Below are 19824 nucleotides of genomic sequence, written 5' to 3'. Positions count from 1 at the left end.
TGAGTGATTTGGCTAAGAGGGGGCGAGGGGGAGAGAGGTGTAGAGGGGCGGTGGGTAGGCTTACACCTTTCTGGGCTTAGTGTTAAATATTAATTAACAAATTTTTGTTCGCCTTAAGCTCAGTGCGTAAAACGAAATCAAAATAAACACAAATAGTGATGGATATTTGTTGGGATTATTGGATACCCTAAAAAATTTAAGCTTCAAATATTTAATATAAATAATTTATTTATTTATTTTTAAGTTGGTTTGACAAAATCTCTTTTTTTAAATTGTATCCATGGGAGAAGTACCAGGCACAGTGGGCTTCTGGGCTTAAGAAGTCAACAAAAAGTTCCCTAAACTAGTTGGGAATTATAGAAAAAAATAAAGCTTTTTTAAATTTATTTGTGTGTTTTAAAATTATAATTTATTTATTTATAATAGGAAGAATACAATTTTTTTTAAGCCTGTTATTGTCTTAAAATATGCCAGAACCACTTAAGAATTATAATATCAAGAAGTCAGTTATACCCCACAGAACATGAATCGAATTAGAGCATATAAATATGAAACTTTCGCTTCTTGATCATGCCCCGCTTTAAACTGGAAGCTGGACGAGTCGAGTCATCGCATCTATGGATCAACATTGGAAATCGGCTAGCACTGATCGCATAATTTGCTGAGCAAATAGATGCTAAAAATACACATTCCAGACCCCGATCGGTCACAGGTTGAAGATGAATTCTGAGCGTCTAACCCGTGATCGGATCGACCAACCACTAATCACTATCACTAATAACCCCCTTATGGGTATTATTATTTAGTTAGGCGACAATATTGATAACCGATTGAATGGGCCGGAGTGATAAGGCCGGAAAACGGGACCGGGAATTAATTCCGCATAGTGCCACATAGGCTATTGCCACGCCCCATTTACAATTTCGATGATAACACAATGGATTATGGATTATGGATGGCGGATTGTGGATTCTGGAGCACCAGGACTGGATCTGAATGGGATGGGAATCTTCAAAAAAATATAGAAATATGGCATACCTTGGGGTTTTGTGTCAGAAATTCAAAAATATATGAGACTCAGGACTAAACTTACTACCCACATCTATCGGGGAACTCAAACATGTAAGTTGGAAATCATTTTTACAGATTTTATACTTTTTGATTTATATTTTTAACGAAAAACTATTACATTTATTTCTCTTTTTCAGATACTCATTACTTTTCATTTGAAAAACATATATTTCGTAGAGATTATGGACCTATCGCAACTGGACTATATATACAAATGGCGCCGCACGGCCGCCGGCCTGGACGAGGAGGAGCCCCAGCAGGAGATGTGCAAGCTCTTCCATCTGCCCAGTGACCCCATCGAGGTCTTCAACTGGATCTGTGATCAGAACTTACCCCGGCTGGAGGACGAGACACCGCCATGGGACTTCTATGAAGAGGAACTGGAGGCCGATGAGGTGGAGCTGGGTCACGGGTGTTGTGGCAAACTGGTGGTCAGCCTGGGCAGTCAAACTCAGGCCCCAGAAGAACCAGAAGTGGAGTCTTCGGAGGAAACTGATGACGATATGGTGTCGGTTATGTCACAGCCACCAGCCGAACTGGTGGCGCCCGAGGAGCCGCCAAAGGCCGAAAAGAGCACCTGGAGCGGCCTGGTGAAGAAGGCCGTCCTGGCCGTGTCTCTCATCCATAGTGCCTATGTCCTGGGTACGGCCTGTGTCCGGGGACTCGGTTCCTTCAACTTCTCCTTGTCGGCGATGAGGACTCCGATGGTCAATCAAGAGGCACCCTGCTCCATGCCCGTCTGCCTGTGGCGTCAAGTTGCCGCCAAACTTTCCATCCATGGCTATCAACGTTAGGTCCCCACACTCCGCTCCTGACTCCCGCACTCCAGCACACCAGCTCCAGCACACTAGCTCCCATTTAGCTATTTTTAAAGAGCATATATCGCTATTTTTAAACCACCTCGGATGCTGACTCGGACTCCGGCTCGGATTAATGGGCCACTTGTTTCAACTTCGCCATTTCATTTTGGATTTGATTTGTTCTATTTCTTGTTACTCTCGAGCGAAGTAGAAATAATGCCCAACGGGCCATGATAATCTCACCCAGAATCTCGGTCAACAGAGCTCACCCACCAAGGGTCTACGATCCGATCTCCTACGATCTCCAAAAATAAAATTAGAGCCGAGTCTCGAGTCGCTCTTCAAGTGTAAAATTCCATTGGCTTGAGCTTAGATATATAGTACCACCGATCCGGTCTTTGATTCTGGACTATAGACTATATATATGCTGGACAACGACCTGTCTTATCAAAGTCAAATACCTTTCATCTATATATGGATTTTTTCGAGGTTTCGCCAGAGTGTTAATAGGTGCATTCACCAGCCTCGTAATCAAACTTGATTGGGAAGTTCCAAATGGTAGGAGGTTAAGAGGGATATAGAAATGAAAGGTCTGTTATATAGTAGAGCTAGTAGGATAATCTAGTCTAAGGGAGAGGATTTAAGATAGGTCATGGTACATTTTAAAGGAAAAATGGCGGGAAAAGTACCGGGTATGGATTGTAACTTAAAGGATTCAAGATATATCTTTAAAATATATAATATCATATAGTAGATATAGTAGGATTTAAGATAATCATAGTACAATTAAAGAAAAAAAAGGGCGGGAAAAGTACCGGATATGGTTAGTAACTTTATAGCTTCAAGAGATATAACTTTTAAAAACAGTAGAGCCTTGGAAACTATAGTTTTTTTTTTTAAGTCTTAAGCCCTATAATCTTTTTTAAGATTATTCTTGTATATATCTTACATAAAAACGTAGTTTAAATTCTTAATTTTCTTACCAATTAGTTATAAAATTCCATCTATAGTATATCTGACTCTTGTATCTTGTATCTAGTATCTTCTACCTCCCCACGGAGGCCTTTCAAATCGATTATAATTCTCAGTTTCTGGCAATTTATCGATTTAATTGTCTTTGAGGCTCTAATATAGGGAGGGGGGAGGGCACTAAAAGACAGTAGGAGGGTCCTGTCCCACCTCACCTCGACTGATTGTTGTGGAAGTCAGAAGTTGGGAAAATGAAAATTGAACTGCCAAGGCGATGCCATAATAATGTGCCAACTTGAAAATGCATGCAAATGCAAATTAGCTGACAAAACGAGATTGACATTCAGAATATACGTACATATATAACAAAAACAACTATCATCCAACGGCCATTTTGTTTTGCTGCCACTTTTCACGGCTTAAAGGACACGGAAAATGAGAAAATGAGAAAACGAATAACACGAATAACATGCCGCATTGCCATTTTTCAGGCCGCAGCCTAAAAGCCGACTACATATATAGATGGTATAAGGAAGAACTGGTTAAAAAGCCAAATGCCAAGTGCAAAGGCCGCGAAAACTAAGGGCAGACGGCAGGAGAGGGCTGGGAGGCGGTAGGCCAAAGTGGTGGAGCTCTATATTAGTATCTGTGTCTTCGGCGGGGTCGTTTGCACTGCCGCCGCCTTCTGTTTAACATGCACTCGTCGTCGTCGTGGCGCGAGCGTTCTGCCTCCTTTTGGGCGGCATTAATATTGCAGGCCCAAAGTCGATCCGAGGAGAGCGGGACGAGGCACAAGGGCACTCTGCCCCTGGCAGTCAGATGGCCTCCTGGGCGGGCCGGGTTGGGCCAACTCCTTTGGCAACCTGTTGAAGCGGCAATCAGATATGCCCACTCACAGTCGCTGCAACACTTTCTGCCTAAAAGGTACTGCACTCACAGACCAGGCGGGTGTTTCATAACTTTACTTTATTATTATTATATATTTTTAAGCATTTTTTAGTTTATTTCTTAATCATATTCTTACTGAGTTTAAAAACATAGGTTTCTAAAGTATTTTTAGGTATACTTGATAAGAATTTTAAGCATTTTCAAGTTTATTTAATAAGAAATATAGAAATTTTGTTTATTTGATAAGTGTTACATACATGGATCTATTATTTATAGTATTATTCACGAAATAAAACATGTTTTTAGGCAGTTTTAAGTTTATTTGATAAGATTTATAAACAAAACTTCGCTTTTAAGCTTATCTTCAAGTTTTTCTTAATTTCTTGCCCTGAAAGATATGCTATACTTTTTTATCTCTTTAGAAAGATTTGAAGATACTGTTATTTCAGACATCCTTCAAGTCCTATTTACTTATATTTATTTTCTCAAATAAACAAAAACCATAAAATTTAATTAGTATTATAAAAAATGCCGGGAATCATACGTATTATATCTCTGGAATCTTGCATCTCGTGTCAAGTGCTAATTTTTCAGCCTCAGGTGTGGCGCATTCGGCCTCCGTCTTCCACGTGTGTGTGCCAGTGTGTGTGGCAGTGTGTGATGGTGTGTGTGACAGTGTGTGATGGTGTGTGTGAATGCTAATTATGCACGGATAATGAAAGGCATGCGCGCTCGAGCGAAAACAGCAGAGTTTACAGTGAAATAGTAAAAGGATTGCCAAAAACAAACTAACAGGACATTATATTCCTTACCATAACAGGTAACACTGTACTTTACCGTACTTTTCACTTTCACTTCCTCGCTTTTTTATTATATTATATTTTGATTTTTTTTTGCTCGCTTTTGCTCGCTTTGTGTCTTTTGTTTTCACCTCTTTTTTTTTTTTTGTGGCACGGCTGCACGTGGCGCGTCTCGTGTGTGTGTGACAGGTGGTTATATCGATGCACTGGCACAGGACATACGCGGTACAGGGCACAGGATACAGGAGTCTCTGGAGAAAGGTATCCGCCTCTTTGGCACTGGCTAGGATCCTTGGATATAGAACTTAGACATCCTTACCAATCGGAGGAGAGGGGGTTTTTAAAACTATAGTTTAACTATAAAATAGCTTATATAGCTTAGTTTTTGTTTTAAAAAATATATAAAACGTGTTTAAAATAATATCTTTTAAAAGAATTTTGAAAACTTACTGTTTTTTTAAGAAAAAAAAAATATAAACTTTCAAAAACAGGATATACGTTTCAAAAACTTATGATTTTTCAAACCTACTCAATATTCCTATTCTTTCTTTTCAATATTTATTGTTTAACATTTCTTTCTAATAAGTATTCTTTACTTTTTCACAAAATATATATACTAAACCCTAAAAAACATCATAAGTATTCAAATATCCCTTAAGAAACAGCAAAGGATAATCATCCTTTATCCCCAAAACTGTCTATCTTGCACTTACCTTTTGTAATCTCTCATTTTTTATACACTTTCACCGACACGTGCTTGGTCCGGCTACCGTATCCTGGTCGATCCTTGGCCACTTACTTGCAGGTCACGGACACCAGATTCTCAGATACGGAACTGTCAACGTCATCAAACCCAAAAAAAAAAAAAAAAACAAGAAAAGAAAAATGTGTCCTCCTCTCACTTTTTAAAAAACAAAAAAAACCGAAAATGAAAATCGAATGCGGTCACGTAATTAATTGGCAATCCCACTTGGCAAGCCAACTCCGGCGGAGAACAAAACGGCCGTAATTAGCGACCGTTGCGGCCGTAGAAAAAAAAAAATAAAAACAAAATGCCGCTAGCCGTAAACGGAAACCGTAACCGTAACCGTAACCGGGCCGGAGACCCGACCTCGACAGGATGATGGTGTTTGGTGTTTTGGTTTTGGTTTTTGGCCAACCGGAGCTTTGCCAGCCGGTTTCAAAATGCAGCGCCGCTGCGTCAGTGAGCTTTGCAGGCTTTCCGTTGGAAGCTTTTTATAGGATATACCGTGGCCACCAAGGGGGTCACAACCAGTGGGCCAAACGCCAACCCCAACTGCCCACCCATCCTCCTTTGGCGTGGACACTCGTTCAATCACGTTGCATCAGCACTCGACTCGGCTTGGGGACTGGGATTACACGGCCATTAGAATCAGAAGCAGAAAAAATATAATCATAAAGGTGGGTGGCACTTCGCCATCTGTTGGGGATTACAGGCACCTCTGGCGGGGATTACTTGTGAGTCCTTGTGTTCGGGCTCTCACACGCCAGCAGGGAACTCGAGCAGCTTCTGGCAGCCACTTGTTGCACTTGTTCTTCCACCTGTTGGAGTCACTAGCCGGGCACTTTAAATAAATCCGATTAATGCGAACAACGGTCCAAGGTGGAAGTGCCTCAAGGTGAAGAACCAAACTATGGAAAGTTTGAGGTAATCCGCTTAAGGATCGCATGGGTATTGGCCGAAAAACAGACTTTCCAAGGACCATATTTTTATATTTTTCCGGCTTTAGAAGAGGCGCCATCAGAAAATTTTGGAAAAATGGGATCGAAAATATTATTTTCGGGTTTTGATGCAGAATTGCGGAGATTTAATCTAGAAATCGATTAAGGTACTCCACTGAAAGATAGGATAGATATTGATCGAGATATAGCCTTCGCAAGGTCCATATTTTGATATTCCTTGACTTTCCCCGTTTTCGAAGGGGGTCCATCAGAAAATTTTAGAAAAATGGGATGGAAAATTTTACTTTGAGATTTTGATGCAGGATTGAGGAGAATTAATCCAGAAATCGATTAAGGTACTCCGCTCAAGAATCGGATGGATATCGGCCGAGATATAGCCTTCGCTAGGGATGCAAGTTTCATTTTTTAAGCTCTTACGAGGGTTTGAATATTTTCTAAATATTTTCCAAAATGTTACCAAAAATCGAATTAGAGCATGCAATTACTTTTTAATGTACCTAGAAGGTATCGTATACAAGATGTGTTGGTGAATATAAATATATAAGAGTAGTAAGTGGAATGTAAATATTTGTGAATAAAATTGAGTAGTGATTGGAATGTAATAAAAAAAGGGAGATGGGATCCCTGGGACAGGATCCTCTTTAGATGCCTCCCCTGGCTCCGTCCTCCTCCGCCTCCTCGTCATCGTCCTCCTCCTCGCCTTCCTCGCGACCCTCCACCTCCTGCTCCTCCTCGATGACCTCTTCAATGGTATCGTTCGTGTCCGTATTGGTTTCCGCATTCAGATCCTGCCAGTTGTCGTCGCTCAGCTCGTCAATGGTGTCCGTATCATCCACTACAGCGGCCACACTCACATCGTCCATGGATCCGGAAGTGGTGCCAGTAACAGCCGACGAGGGCCGGAATACCTCCTCCTGGGTAATGCCCGTGGGAGTGGTGGAATTCGTATAGGATGCCGATGAAGGCGTCTCCGATCGCGGTCCCGAGCCGGACAAAGAAATAGATCCGGAGCCAGAGCCCGAACCTGATCCTGAACTTGATCCTGGGCCCGTTCCAGTGCAGGTTTGGGAGCAGGAACTGGTGGCCGTGCCCGAAGTGGAGGGTATATCGTCGCTGGCCAGGGCATCCATGGAGAGCCTGGGTCGAGGACCTTGCGCCTTGAGGTTCTTGCGCTTCTGGCGGACCACCTCGTACTCCTTGAGATCGGAGAGCTTCAGGGTGATGCTCTGTAGGTCGCGTTTTAGCATTTTTCCACTTTTCTTTCCTCAATCTTCACAAGCTCTTGTATCTTCCAGAAAATAATCTGGGCGTCTAATGGAAGTTATTAACAGTTAATCGCGAAGTATTGCCAGATCTGAAAACTATTCTAGAGATGACTTATAGATCACTTTCCAAGCACTATCGGATCTTATCTGGTATTAAGTTCTATAAGTTTTTTTTTAGCTTTTTAAGGACATTTATTTGAGTTGAGTGTATAGTTTACGAAAAAAAATGAAATATATATTTAAAGTTATGATGGGTGCAGCAATGAAGGTGAAGCGATCGAAAAAAAATATACATTATGATCCGTGAGGGGATGATCCTTGTACTGCCTTTCATTTTTTTTGTTTTTTGTCTTTTTTCTTTTTAGTAGAATCCATAGTGACCGTGATGGTAGGGATAGTAGCCATGGTGGCCACCATAGTAGGGAGCATGGTGCACATAGCCATATCCTCCATAGTAGGGACTTCCTCCATAGCCGAATCCACCGTAGTGTCCATGTCCGTAGCCTCCGTATCCGTGTCCATAGCCAAAGCCGTAGATTCCGCGCTTCTCCGTCTTCTTCTCGCCCAGGGCGGAGGCCACTTCGGGCTCCACGGCCTCCGGAGCAGGCTCAGAGACTGCCGCCCAGGCTCCCATCAGGCAGATGGCCAGGATAACGAAAGTGCACTGCGAGAAAATAAAGGATTTCGGAAGTTAAGATCACTTTTCAAGAGGCTTTATCCTTTTTAGGTACTATTTTAGGGATTTAAAATTCAAAAACACAAAAAAAATATATCAATTGCACATGTCCTTTCACTTTTCTTAACTTGTATCCTTGTGTTTCACTCAAAAAAAAAAGGATTCAATAGTTTATATTTAAAAAACTCCTTTTTCAAGCACTTTGAACACATTTTTAATCCTTTGAGGTATTATCCTTGCGATGATTGCTCTCCAGTCTTACCAAGAACTTCATGTTGCTGCTGTTGCTGTTGATGTTGCAGATGTTGCTAGTTGACGAGTTGGGTGACCGGCAAGGTTTGTTGATGGTAGATGGTTGGCCAGGCTTTTTATACCCCAACCCAGCTTGTTATTGTTACTGAGCTGCTACAGTTAGCAATTATGCAAACTGACAACAGCAGCAGCAGCACCAACAGCAACAACAATCAGCAACAGCAGCAGCAACAGCAACAGCAGCAACAACATCAGCGATTGTTGCAGCTGAATTGAATGCATGACGGGTTGAGGACTTGAAATCGAATATTGTTTATGTTTCCATCCAAAAGGTCATCCATCCATCCAGTGAGACAGTCAGCCAGCAAGCCAGACGCTCATCCGGCGGCCTGCAGTGGGCGTGGCAACTAACGATATCTGTTATAATTGCAATCAGAAACGAAATTCTAACATTTTTTATTCAGAAATTGAGCAATATTTGTATATAATCTTGTCGAGTTTTTCTTACATTTCCGTTAAAGCAATACGATCCACATGCAACATGCAACTTATGCGTTCCACAATCACTTACACACACACATATCGTATAACACTTTCACTCCCTGCCCAGATCCCATTACCATGGGGTGGGGGGCGTGGGCGTGGCAGGGCATTGCCTAAACCCAGTGGAGTCTACAGCCCCAGAAGCTGGGCCAAATTCGAAATCAGAAAATTAAAATGCCACAAGCCCCGTGGGAATTGCAGTGGCAGTGGCGGCGGCGGGAAGGGCCCGCTGCTGGGGTTGGATGCCACATGGATATACACACCATTATATACAAATTATGAACAATTGCACGTTTACAGCATTTTGGCATTTTTAATTAAGCTGCCAGGCAGCCAGTCGGCGAGCTGCGATCTCTGCCAGATCATTACCATTGCAAACTCTTATCGAAAGAATATCCAAACTGCACGATTTCTGTTGGGATCTGTGGCTGAGACGGAAGGGTATACTAGACTGGGTCATAAGCTTCTATAATCTTGAGAAACAATATAAAAATAAGGGCCTCTTAAACATAGATTCCATAACCTATCTCCTCTTAAATTTACACAATTCCTTAGAAACTAGGTATCTATTATTTGGGACAACCTCCGACCCATCATTTCCGTTTGCTGCTATTACGAAGAACGACCTTGACCGCAGTGGCAATTGCAAGCCCAGCGCCACACCGCTTCCAGTGCCGCCCCAGCTTCAGCTCCCGCTCCCGCTCCCGCTTCCACTGGCACTCTCATTCCCAGACCCAGACCCATAGCGGAGGGAGCAGAGGTGAGCCAGGCCATGAATGAAGCAACGCCGGCGGCAACATTGTTGAATGAAGCATGGAAAAGCGACGATTCCGAATCCGAATCTGAATCTGTAATGCAAGCGCATTTTCACAACCGGCGACGTCTCTCGTCATCGAAAAGTGGGTGGCAACTTGGCTGGATCCATTGTTAGTGGGCTTGCTTTGGCAGCATTTAATATTAATGCTCAGATCGGATGACTTGGATGGGGTGAATGCACGCGAGAATGCATTACCAGTTGAAGGGGGGGACAGCCTTCTTTATCTTTTCAAAATAAATCAAAACTATAAACTAACTTTTTTTTTAATGGGAACCCTTTAAGTTTTATTATCTGCTGAGGGGCTATCGAGTATTTTTGCATGCTTATTTATGAGGTGCCCCCCTTAAGATGGCCAGCCCAGGCAGTTGGGCAAGCGGAAGCTATGCTTGTTTAGCCAACGGATCTGACGACTGGTCACGATCGGAGATGACAACATTTTTGATTGCCAGTTAAATTATAATTCTTGGCTAATTCTAGACGACGGGCTGGGGCTGGAGCTGGAGGCTTTGATTTGATTGATTCCCCATTGTGGCCGTTGTGATTTACGGTTAATGGCTTATTGTTATTGGCCACCAGGGTCAGATCTTGGATAGGCCAAGCCCGCCGGGCAGCTCGTTTCGCTGGATATCTGGACAGCTGCTCATTGGTGTTACACAACAACAAATCGACGACATTTCCTTACAATTTATTGCTCTTAACAGACATAAACAAAAAAAACGGGATGCAGGAACGGATGCAGTGGCTCTAGTATTTCAGCTCCTTGGCCTTGTCGGCGGCACCTTCGTCGAGTAGCTTCAGCTCCGCCTGCTGCTTCTCCGGCCGGATGACCGTGTAGTAATGGTAATAGCGCATGCCGAGAATATACGTTCCGTAGAGGGTAACTCCGATGCAGGCATAGACGGCGCCGCGGTGCAGCTTGTCCAGCAGAGAGTTGGCGTTGATGGGCTTCTTCTGCATGACGGAAATCCAGGAATTCCCGTGTCTTCTAAAAGGGTCGTCTGTTTTTTTTTTTATTCAATCACAGAAATAGGGAGGAGAGAGTGCCAGAGGAGGAACCGGGCGGGTTATCGATAAGTTTAGAACATTTTTCGATATATACTGCGCAGAATTTTACATTTTAAACTGATTTAATTTGTTATTTGTTTTATTTAGCATGAAACAGAAGAAATTTGATTTTGTTTAAGTCTTTTTGAACGCATTTTTTGGTCCCAAAACAAATTCCAAATTCCGAAAATCGTTATCGAAAAAGTGTAGGTTCCTTACATCGCTATTAGGCCATCACCAGCGATCCACACGTGTTGACAAACTCAATTGGAAAGGCGTTGTGAAATTATCGTGTTTTTAATTAACAAGGACTAAATGGAGCAGGACTACGAGGGCGTCAGTCCTCTGGGCGGCGGGGATAGCATCAAAAGCGGAGTCGCCAACACCATGATTCTCTGCTGCGAGTGTGGCGTGCCCATCCAATCGAATCCGGCCAACATGTGCGTCACTTGTCTGCGCAACCATGTCGACATTACGGAGAACATACCCAAGCAGGCGGTGCTGCACTTCTGTCGTAACTGCGAACGCTACCTCCAGCCGCCGAACGAATGGATCCAGGCCTCCCTCGAGTCCCGCGAACTCCTGGCCGTCTGCCTCAAGAAGCTCAAGGGCCTGAAGGAGGTGAAACTGGTAGATGCTGGCTTCATCTGGACAGAGCAGCACTCGAAGCGTATCAAGGTGAAACTGACAGTTCATGGCGAGATCACCGGAGGCACAGTGCTGCAGCAGGTCTTCGTCGTGGAGTTCACAGTTCAGAATCAGATGTGCAACGACTGCCATCGTACCGAGGCCAAGGACTTCTGGCGCTGTCTGGTCCAAGTGCGTCAGCGGGCGGAGAACAAAAAGACATTTTACTATCTGGAGCAGCTGATTCTCAAGCACAAAGCCCACGAGAACACCCTGGGCATCAAACCGGAGCACGGCGGTCTGGACTTCTTCTACGCCAACGATAACCATGCCCGGCGCATGATCGACTTCCTACAGACCATGGTGCCCGGCAAGGTGACCACCTCGAAGCGTCTCATCTCGCACGACATCCACAGCAACAACTATAACTACAAGTACAACTGGTCCTACGAGATTGCTCCTGTTTCCAAAGACAGCGCTGTCTGCCTGTCCAAGAAGCTCCGCCACCAGTTGGGCAACCTCTCGCCTGTCTGTCTGGTCAACCGTGTCTCCAGCAGCATCCATTTGATCGATCCCCTGACCGCCCAGATTGCAGAACTCACTTCCCAGGTTTACTTCAGGTTGGTTTTCTCGCTCTTTCCTGCTGCTTTAGAGGATTAATGTTTGATTTTCTTTCTACAGGGCTCCCTTCGAGGCCATCTGCAATCCCAAGCAGCTGGTGGAGTACGTGGTCATGGACATTGATGTCATCCTGGAGAAGGACCGCAAAACCTACCCCGGCCAGGGCCAAGTATCTTTCAAGCACGCCCTCTGCGACATTTGGGTGCTGCGTGCCTCGGAACTGGGCATCAACGACAACCCCATTCACACACGCTCCCACCTGGGTCATCTGCTGAAGGTCGGCGACTCTGTGATGGGCTACAACACCGGCGAGGCGAACATCAATGATCCCGAGTTCGAGAAGCTAACGCCCGAGCAAGTGCCAGACGTGATTCTAGTTCGCAAGCACTACGATCGCCAGACGCGTCTCAGCCAGCGGCTGTGGAAGATCAAGCATCTGGCAGCAGAGGCAACGGATGAGCGCAGCAAGCACGATTACCACGAGTTCCTCGACGATCTGGAGGATCATGAGGATCTGCGCGGACAAATTAACATCTATCGCGATAGCAACAAAACGGCGCCCATCGACCTGCAAGCTGGCAACAGCGACGTGCCACAGATCACGCTGGAGGAGATGATGGAGGACATGACGCTGGAGTGCGCCGACGATGAGATGGGCGAGGATGCAGGGGCCGAGGAACCGGAGCCACAGTTGTAGATTGTCCGTTAATATAGCTTCTTTTTTTTAATCTTTTACCCATGTATGATCTGTACATAATTCTAATAATTAACCAAGAACACTTCCATTGGGAGTGGGTGTACCAAAATCGTACCCAAGTCTTTTCATTTCCTACGAGAGGCCCAGCTGCGGCTTCTCCTTGAAGTAGATCACCTCCTCGCAGTCGCAGCAGTGCTCGGCCTCCCAGTCGAGCAGTGCTTCCTTCACAATTGGCAGGATGTGCTTTCGGGTGGCCTGCACGTTGTCCTGGCGCAGGAAACATCCGCCCATGAACTGGGTTTCCACGTCGTGAGGGCGCAGCTGTAGATCCGGATCGCTCGACTTCACCAGAGCCTGCCTGACGCGTTCCACCAGCTGGCTTTGGCCGGAGAGCGAGATAAGGCCAACATCGCGCCGCACCTGTCCGTCGGCGGGATCCACATACATGCCCAGAAGCACTAGGAGATTACTGTTTACGGCGAACTCCTTCACAGCCACTTCTGCACCCTTCTTGTCCACGAAATCCCTTACGAGGATGGGCATTCCGGCGAGGGGAACCTCCTGACGATCCGTGGAGAGCATTTTCATATCCTTGCGCAGCACCTCCGCCAACTTGAGCTTGCTTATGTCGGCCCTGGCGGCCACCAGTTCATCGAACAGCTGGGGACGCTGATCCTTGCCCAGGCCCAGCTCCAGTTCCAGGTTCTGTACCATGCATTGGTCCCGCGGACCGAATCTCTTGGCCGTTGGCGAAAAGTTAATGGTATCCAGGACAATTGTGGCGTGGAGGAGCTGGGCTACGTTCTGAGATCGTGGCTCATTCTCGGCCAGGTAACGCTCAGCCACCAGAGTGGCACAGGAGCCCACGGTTGGGTCGATATTCTTTTCACAGCTGGCAGAGAGGAGCTTATAGTCTGGAGCACCGTCATCCAGTGGCCTGTGGTCCAGGATCTGGGTCACGTTCGGCGCCAGCGAACTCACATGATGATCCACGAGGATAACGCTGATATCCCGGGTCATTTCCTTGGGCAAGTCATCACGGAAGAGCAGAACCGGCTCAGATATCCCACACTTGCCAAACATATGGCCCACTTCCGTTTTCAGGGGGTAATCCCGGCGAGGAATGTTCAGCACAGGCACATAATCGTGCTCCCGATTCCGCTGGGCATAGACAAACGCCAAGGTCATGGCAGAGACGGCGGAATCCAGGTCACAGGATTCATTACCCAGCACCAGATGCAGTTTCCGGTTGGGATGAGTGGGAACAGCAGCCCAAGCTGCCGGAGAAGTTTCTGTCAAATGCTGAAAGAGAAACCCTATTAGTGTTGGGGATCTAGCCGGAACCATGAGATACTCACCCGACCCAAAGTGGTCCGGACTTGCGCCAGGTAGCGCTGGAAACACATTTTTCCAGGTGCAGACCCCACGGTGCTCTCGGAAGGTGAAGAAGACCCGGAAAACTGTCCCGAAACCTTAGCCGCGAATTCAACAGTTACTTCGATAGGCAATCAGCTGATTTAAGCTCAAAAAAAAGCTTCAAAAAATCGCAATTTGTTCCTCGTTGGAATAATATTTAAAAAAAAGGATTTCTTCTTAGTCCTTTTTTAATGAAGAAATATTATTATAAGCTGATATTTAGTCAGAAAGGAAACGTGATGACCTACTTTGTTTTCAAGCAGAATCTAAAGTATAGTCTTAATCAGCTCATCTGTCATTATACTTCTTATCACCTCAGAAGATTAAACGGCTTACATAAATTATTTACATATTCTTTTAAGCTATTTGTTTTTCTTTTTATGACTGAGATGACTTTATTAATACATATTTCATTAATCTACAAACAAAGGCTGATTTTTAAAAAATAACGGTCTTTTGCGACAGAAAGGCAGAGCTTTTTCGATATCGATAACTTTTGATTTGTTATCGCCGGTCAAAACTCAACCAAAATAAACTTAAAATATCAGTAATCCCGCCTTCGAAGCCCAAAATTGACACCAGTGCGGGATCTTAGCACAATCTTAATGGAGGGCTCCACATCCACGCCAAGATTGAGCAACTGGTAGTGCCTGAGGAGCTGTATCACCATGGTCTTCATCTCCAGGAGAGCAAACTTCTGGCCAATGCAGTTCCTGGGACCCGCCGAGAAGGGTATATAGCTGTAGGCCGCCAGATTGGATGTCTCCACATCCAAATGTCGTTCCGGACGGAAGCTGAGGGGATCCGGAAAGAGTTTGTCGTCGCGCAGGAGCTGCCACAGCAGGACAACCACATTGGTTCTGGCGGGAATATGACCACCATCTGGAAGGGAAGGTATCATCGGTGTTGGAAGGATTCCTCCTTGAAATATCACACTTACCTATCATCAAATCTTTTTCCAGAAACCGGGCCACAGCTGGAATGGGCGGATACAGACGCAGCGCCTCCTTGACGACGCAATTCAAATAAGGCAAGACGGCGAAATCCCCGTAGACCACTCGCTGCTCCATATCCTGGCCATAGTGTTCTCTCAGCTCCTCGAACAGTCTCTGCTGCACGTCCGCATGCCGGGAGAGCAGATACAAGCAGAAGGAAGCTGCCGAGGTGGTGGTGTCATGGCCCTCAAAGATGAAAGTGTTGACCTCGTCCCGGATTTGTCGGTCCGTTAGGGGTTTCCCGTCGCAAGTGGCACGCAGCAGTGTGTCCAGGAGGGCATGGTGCTTCCCCGTCTCGGCATCGTCCGGATGATCCTCCAGCAGCTTCCTTCGCTGCTCAATGACGGTGTCGGTGAACTGATGAAGACACTGGACGCCCTCGATTTGGTTCTTGTAGCCACTGGGCCAGAACCAGCGGAAAAGGAAGAGGGGCAAGAGATGTGGCCGCATGAAACGAATGGCCAGGATGTTGGTGAGGCTGTGGAAATAAAAAAAATCATTATATTTAAAGTAGCATCTCTCCAGGATCTCTTACTCTTTCACGGCGCGAACCACCTTGGAATCGGCATCCTTTTGCGCCTCCACTCGTACGCCCATGGCTGTTTCCATGATGATGTCGAGAGCCGCCAATCCTGCATAGGGATAGATGTTCACCACTTGCTGGCCGTCCGCCAGAGGCTCCAACTGCTGCACCAGAACCCGGCTCTGTCTGTCAAAGACCTCCACGAACTGCTCCAAGATGCTGAAGTGAAACGTGGGCGTTATGATTTTTCGCATCGTGCGCCAGTCTTCGCCACGACTGAGGAGCAGTCCATTCCCCAGCCAGCCGCGCAGGGCGCCGTACAGCGTCCCCTTCCTCAGGTGCTGTTGGCTGTGAAGCAGTGCATCCACGTACTGCGGCTCGGCAGTGACCACCACACAGTGTCCGAAGACAGTGCCCATGAAGCTGCGACCAAATCGCTGGCAATATTCTGCAAACTTTGCATGTAAATCTAAAAAAATTAATAATAAATGAGAGGAGAGGAAAATGGGGATGGGGTATGCGTACTGTCCGGCTGAAAGGAGCGCATCTGCCAGGCAGATCCCACCACTGGGATGTTGGAGACATGTGGGACTATTCCGCGCAACGGATGTCGCACCTCCTTAACCGCCAACTGGATCAGCCAGGCCACAAGACGGGCCAGAAGAAGTGCCAGCAGCCAGGCCACTAGCATGTTATGTCCACGGTATCAGCTGGAGGAATGCATGGACCCACTTGGCGGTTATCACTAGTAACACTAGTTCCACTAAAATGAATGGCGGATTAACCCAAGCGGCGATAAACCTATTTATACAATGCCACCGGACATATATAGCATATAGGTTGTTTATGTAAGTAATGCGATTCAAATAATGCGCCTCTGGTGCGACAAAGACGGCGCCTGGTCATCGCCAGGGAGCACCAGGTGGAGCGAGAGGCACGATCCTAGCGAGAAACAGCTGGCCACTAAGTGAAAAATCAATTAAAAAAAAACACAAACAACAAGAAACAATGTTTAATGACACGGCCGGTTGGATAAGAAAGTGTACGAAGATAAGGTGGAATTATGGAAACTATCGAAGGTGTACTCATGGGTACACCTGGAACCTGGTTTCTAGAGCAAAGATAACTGGGACAGTTTTAATAAATACTACTTGGATTCATTTAGTTTATATTTTTTAAATGATATTACAGCATATAGAATCTATTATAGATATAGATGATCCATTAGAAGTGGTCTAGTAGTTCGTTTAATCATTTAACAAAAACTATTTACTTTTTTAAGTAGAATCTCTTATAAATTATGATTATAACTCTCAAAGTTTAAATATTTACATTGAAATGGTTTTTTTAATTAAAATAAATCGATTAATGGATTAAAAATAGATTAGAAACCTTTTAAAATCTAAAATTTACAATTCCCTGAGGCCAGATTTGATTTAATCTTTCAGATCAATCCTCTTTAGCTGCGGAGCGTGGCTTCAGACCCAAATGTACACCGTTGGCAGAGCGCAGGACAATGTTCATCGATAGTCGAGGGTCAGGACCCAGGGGGAGAAGTTCAAAATGACGGAGGAGCTTGCTAATGGTGCTCTTCATCTCCAGCATGGCGAACTTCTGGCCGATGCAGTTCCTGGGACCCGCCGAGAAGGGTATATAGGCATACGGATGAGTCTGCGGCACATCCGCCTCGAATCTCTCTGGTCGGAATTCATCCGGCGAGTCAAAGTACTCCGGATCGCGGAGTAGCACGTAGATTCCCACGGTGAAGTTAGTACCAGCCGGAATGCGCTTGCCGCCTGTGGAGACAGAAGGATGTTAGAGCAAGATTTCCGGGAGAAGAAAAACTACTTACGGATTTCCACATCCTCGGCAAACCAGCGACCGATCATGGGCACTGGCGGGTGCAGACGCAGGGACTCCTTGATCGCGTTCTCCATGTACTTCAGCTCGCCCAGGTCCCGCAGGGTGACCGGTCTCTGGGTATCGTCGCCCAGGACCTCGTGTATTTCCTGGACGAGGCGCTTCTGCACCTCCGGGTGCCGTGAGATCTCGTACAGGCAGAAGGAAATGGCCGAAGTGGTGGTGTCGTGGCCCTCGAACATAAAAGTGTCCACCTCCTCCCGGATATCCTCGTCGCTCAGCGGCGCTCCATCGATGGTGGACTGCAGCAGGACATCCAAAAGGGCCATGCGTCGCTTCTGGCCCAAGTCATCCACCAGCTCCGAGGGAGAGTTCGGGTCCTGGGAGTTCACCAGAGCCTGTCGCCTCTGCCGGATGATGTTCTCGGTGAAGTCGTGCATTATCTTAATGGCCGTGTCCTGGCGCTTGGCCTCCTTGGGCTGGATCAGGCGGAAGATCCAGTCAACACGCTGCCAGGCATTTATGAACCGGGTGGTCATGATGTTGGTGACACTGTGGGATGGGAGGGAATAATGGTTAAAGGACGAATGACAATCAGGAGTCATACTTACTCATTGACAGCCTTGACGTAGGGAAGATTGGGGTTCATCTGGGCATTGATCTTGGTGCCCATGGCGGTTTCTAGCAAGGGAAGACATACCTATCAGATAGAGGATCTAAAAGGACTTGTTGTGAGACCTCACCTGCTATAATATCCAGAGCCGTGAGGCACACCACTGGGAAGATATTAAACGCCGTCTTCCCATCCGCCCTGGACTTTAGTTTCTCCACCATAACGGCACTCTGCTGATCAAAAATCTCCACAAACTGCTCCAGGATCTTGAAGTGGAACGTGGGAGTGATGATCTTGCGGCGTCCATGCCATTTCCGGCCAGTGCTCATCAGGAGGCCCTCGCCCAGCCAGCAGTTTAGCAATTTGTAAAGGTTATTCTTGGTGATGTGCTGCTGGCTGCTCAGAAGGAATTCAATATCCCGGGGATCCGTGGAGAAGACGGCCAACTGATGGATGACCCAGACCTTGTAGATTTTACCGTACTTGGCCTGGTTCTTGGCCACAAAGTCCATGATTTCTAGAGATAAGATTTCGGATTAAAGTTTTTATAAATAAACGTATAAACAGAGTTTTTAAAATCCACCAAGATTAAGTTTAAATTTTCAGTTTACGAATAACGAGAATATCGATAAATATATCGATAAATCGAAGATCTTAGAAGAATTTATTGAATATTCCAATGGGAATTTTGAGTTGTAAGTTATTTTTAAATAAAATATAGTTATTAAAATAAATATTATTTATTATTTAAGGATAAGAGAAAATCTGGAGACTCACGTTCGGCATCCAGGCCGCGGTACATGAGCACATTGCCCAGAAGGGGCAGCGGCCGTGGACCAGGCATGTAGGAGAGCATATCGTTGCGCCGCTTCCTCCAGAGGTAGTCCCAGAGCAGCAGGGCAGCGAACGCCGCCAGAAACAGGCCGATAACACCCAGCATTATGTGCAGCCGACTAGAGGGGTGATCCACAACTGAAATCAGAGCACGTCTACCTCCACAGACTCACTCTAATGCACTGACCTTAATCTCCACCTCCGCTCTTCGGCTTGGAGATCCCCAAGAGATAACGGAAGAGAGCAACGGAGAGAGAGTCTAATGTCTAGTGTTTAAGAGAGCCCCACACCCTGGAGGTCGCTTATCGATCTCTGGAGCGGACTCTGTCGTGGGGGTGCCAAGAATCAGGCGAAAGTTATGATGGCTCGGATATGGTACTATAGTATATCTCTAATCTAGATTCCATAGACTGTCCAGTCACCGTGAAGTTGACTTTAATTTCTGCACAGGTCATGCTCCGTAGGCGGTTTTCAGAGGTCTATATATAGAGTACTATCCATCATATTGATTTTCAGACTTTTGAGATAATTGAGTTCCAGTTTTTAAACATGAATAATTCGCTTTTAAAATTAACAATAAATGTTTATGGTTGAATAAATAAAACATTTGTTATTTTTCTTATCAGATATGTAATGGATTGTAATACCAACCACTAGATAGTGCATTTTTAGTTAATCTCTGGTATGGCACATAGAGGGTTTGCCCAATCATGATTACCAGGCACCAGGTTCTCCCTTATCGGGTCTACCCCGTCATGCTTGCTTGGCGAATAAAAGTAAATATTGAGTAAATATTTATATTAAATTAT

The 19824-nt window shown here is 45.7% G+C and overlaps 8 protein-coding genes across 8 annotated transcripts; 2 read left to right on the top strand and 6 right to left on the bottom strand.

Annotated features, from left to right (window-relative positions):
* Positions 1-993: 993 nt before the first annotated feature.
* Positions 994-2224, top strand: LOC6504647. Its single transcript, XM_001966443.4, has 2 exons — positions 994-1122; positions 1209-2224. The coding sequence occupies exon 2, from the start codon at positions 1254-1256 to the stop codon at positions 1863-1865; it is 612 nt and encodes a 203-aa protein (XP_001966479.1). The 5' UTR covers positions 994-1122; positions 1209-1253; the 3' UTR covers positions 1866-2224.
* A 4476-nt stretch (positions 2225-6700) lies between these two features.
* Positions 6701-7599, bottom strand: LOC6504867 (GPI-anchored hemophore cfmA). Its single transcript, XM_001966442.4, has one exon. The coding sequence runs from the start codon at positions 7477-7479 to the stop codon at positions 6874-6876; it is 606 nt and encodes a 201-aa protein (XP_001966478.1). The 5' UTR covers positions 7480-7599; the 3' UTR covers positions 6701-6873.
* A 65-nt stretch (positions 7600-7664) lies between these two features.
* LOC6504866 (keratin-associated protein 19-2) lies at positions 7665-8534 on the bottom strand. The gene is made up of 2 exons (XM_001966441.3): positions 8436-8534; positions 7665-8161 (listed from the first exon to the last, which is right to left on the bottom strand). The coding sequence occupies exons 1-2, from the start codon at positions 8445-8447 to the stop codon at positions 7859-7861; spliced, it is 315 nt and encodes a 104-aa protein (XP_001966477.1). The 5' UTR covers positions 8448-8534; the 3' UTR covers positions 7665-7858.
* A 1920-nt stretch (positions 8535-10454) lies between these two features.
* Positions 10455-10834, bottom strand: LOC6504864. Its single transcript, XM_001966440.4, has one exon. The coding sequence runs from the start codon at positions 10740-10742 to the stop codon at positions 10530-10532; it is 213 nt and encodes a 70-aa protein (XP_001966476.1). The 5' UTR covers positions 10743-10834; the 3' UTR covers positions 10455-10529.
* Positions 10835-11030: 196 nt separating this feature from the next.
* On the top strand, positions 11031-12888 carry LOC6504648 (60S ribosomal export protein NMD3). Its single transcript, XM_001966439.4, has 2 exons — positions 11031-12076; positions 12138-12888. The coding sequence occupies exons 1-2, from the start codon at positions 11145-11147 to the stop codon at positions 12772-12774; spliced, it is 1569 nt and encodes a 522-aa protein (XP_001966475.1). The 5' UTR covers positions 11031-11144; the 3' UTR covers positions 12775-12888.
* LOC6504863 (exopolyphosphatase PRUNE1) lies at positions 12783-14445 on the bottom strand. The gene is made up of 2 exons (XM_001966438.4): positions 14133-14445; positions 12783-14076 (listed from the first exon to the last, which is right to left on the bottom strand). The coding sequence occupies exons 1-2, from the start codon at positions 14178-14180 to the stop codon at positions 12907-12909; spliced, it is 1218 nt and encodes a 405-aa protein (XP_001966474.1). The 5' UTR covers positions 14181-14445; the 3' UTR covers positions 12783-12906.
* A 119-nt stretch (positions 14446-14564) lies between these two features.
* LOC6504862 (cytochrome P450 4ae1) lies at positions 14565-16794 on the bottom strand. Its single transcript, XM_001966437.4, has 4 exons — positions 16234-16794; positions 15721-16177; positions 15131-15663; positions 14565-15072 (listed from the first exon to the last, which is right to left on the bottom strand). Exons 1-4 carry the CDS (start codon positions 16397-16399, stop codon positions 14735-14737), a joined length of 1494 nt encoding a protein of 497 aa, XP_001966473.1. The 5' UTR covers positions 16400-16794; the 3' UTR covers positions 14565-14734.
* Positions 16795-16859: 65 nt separating this feature from the next.
* Positions 16860-19200, bottom strand: LOC6504861 (cytochrome P450 4d2). Its single transcript, XM_001966436.4, has 5 exons — positions 18959-19200; positions 18312-18698; positions 18180-18249; positions 17561-18120; positions 16860-17504 (listed from the first exon to the last, which is right to left on the bottom strand). The coding sequence occupies exons 1-5, from the start codon at positions 19119-19121 to the stop codon at positions 17158-17160; spliced, it is 1527 nt and encodes a 508-aa protein (XP_001966472.1). The 5' UTR covers positions 19122-19200; the 3' UTR covers positions 16860-17157.
* Positions 19201-19824: the final 624 nt, after the last annotated feature.

Source organism: Drosophila ananassae, chromosome XL, assembly GCF_017639315.1.
Source record: "Drosophila ananassae strain 14024-0371.13 chromosome XL, ASM1763931v2, whole genome shotgun sequence".
NCBI lineage: Eukaryota > Metazoa > Arthropoda > Insecta > Diptera > Drosophilidae > Drosophila > Drosophila ananassae.
The sequence above is the reverse complement of the archived record's forward strand: the minus strand, read 5'-3'. Positions and strand labels throughout refer to the sequence as shown.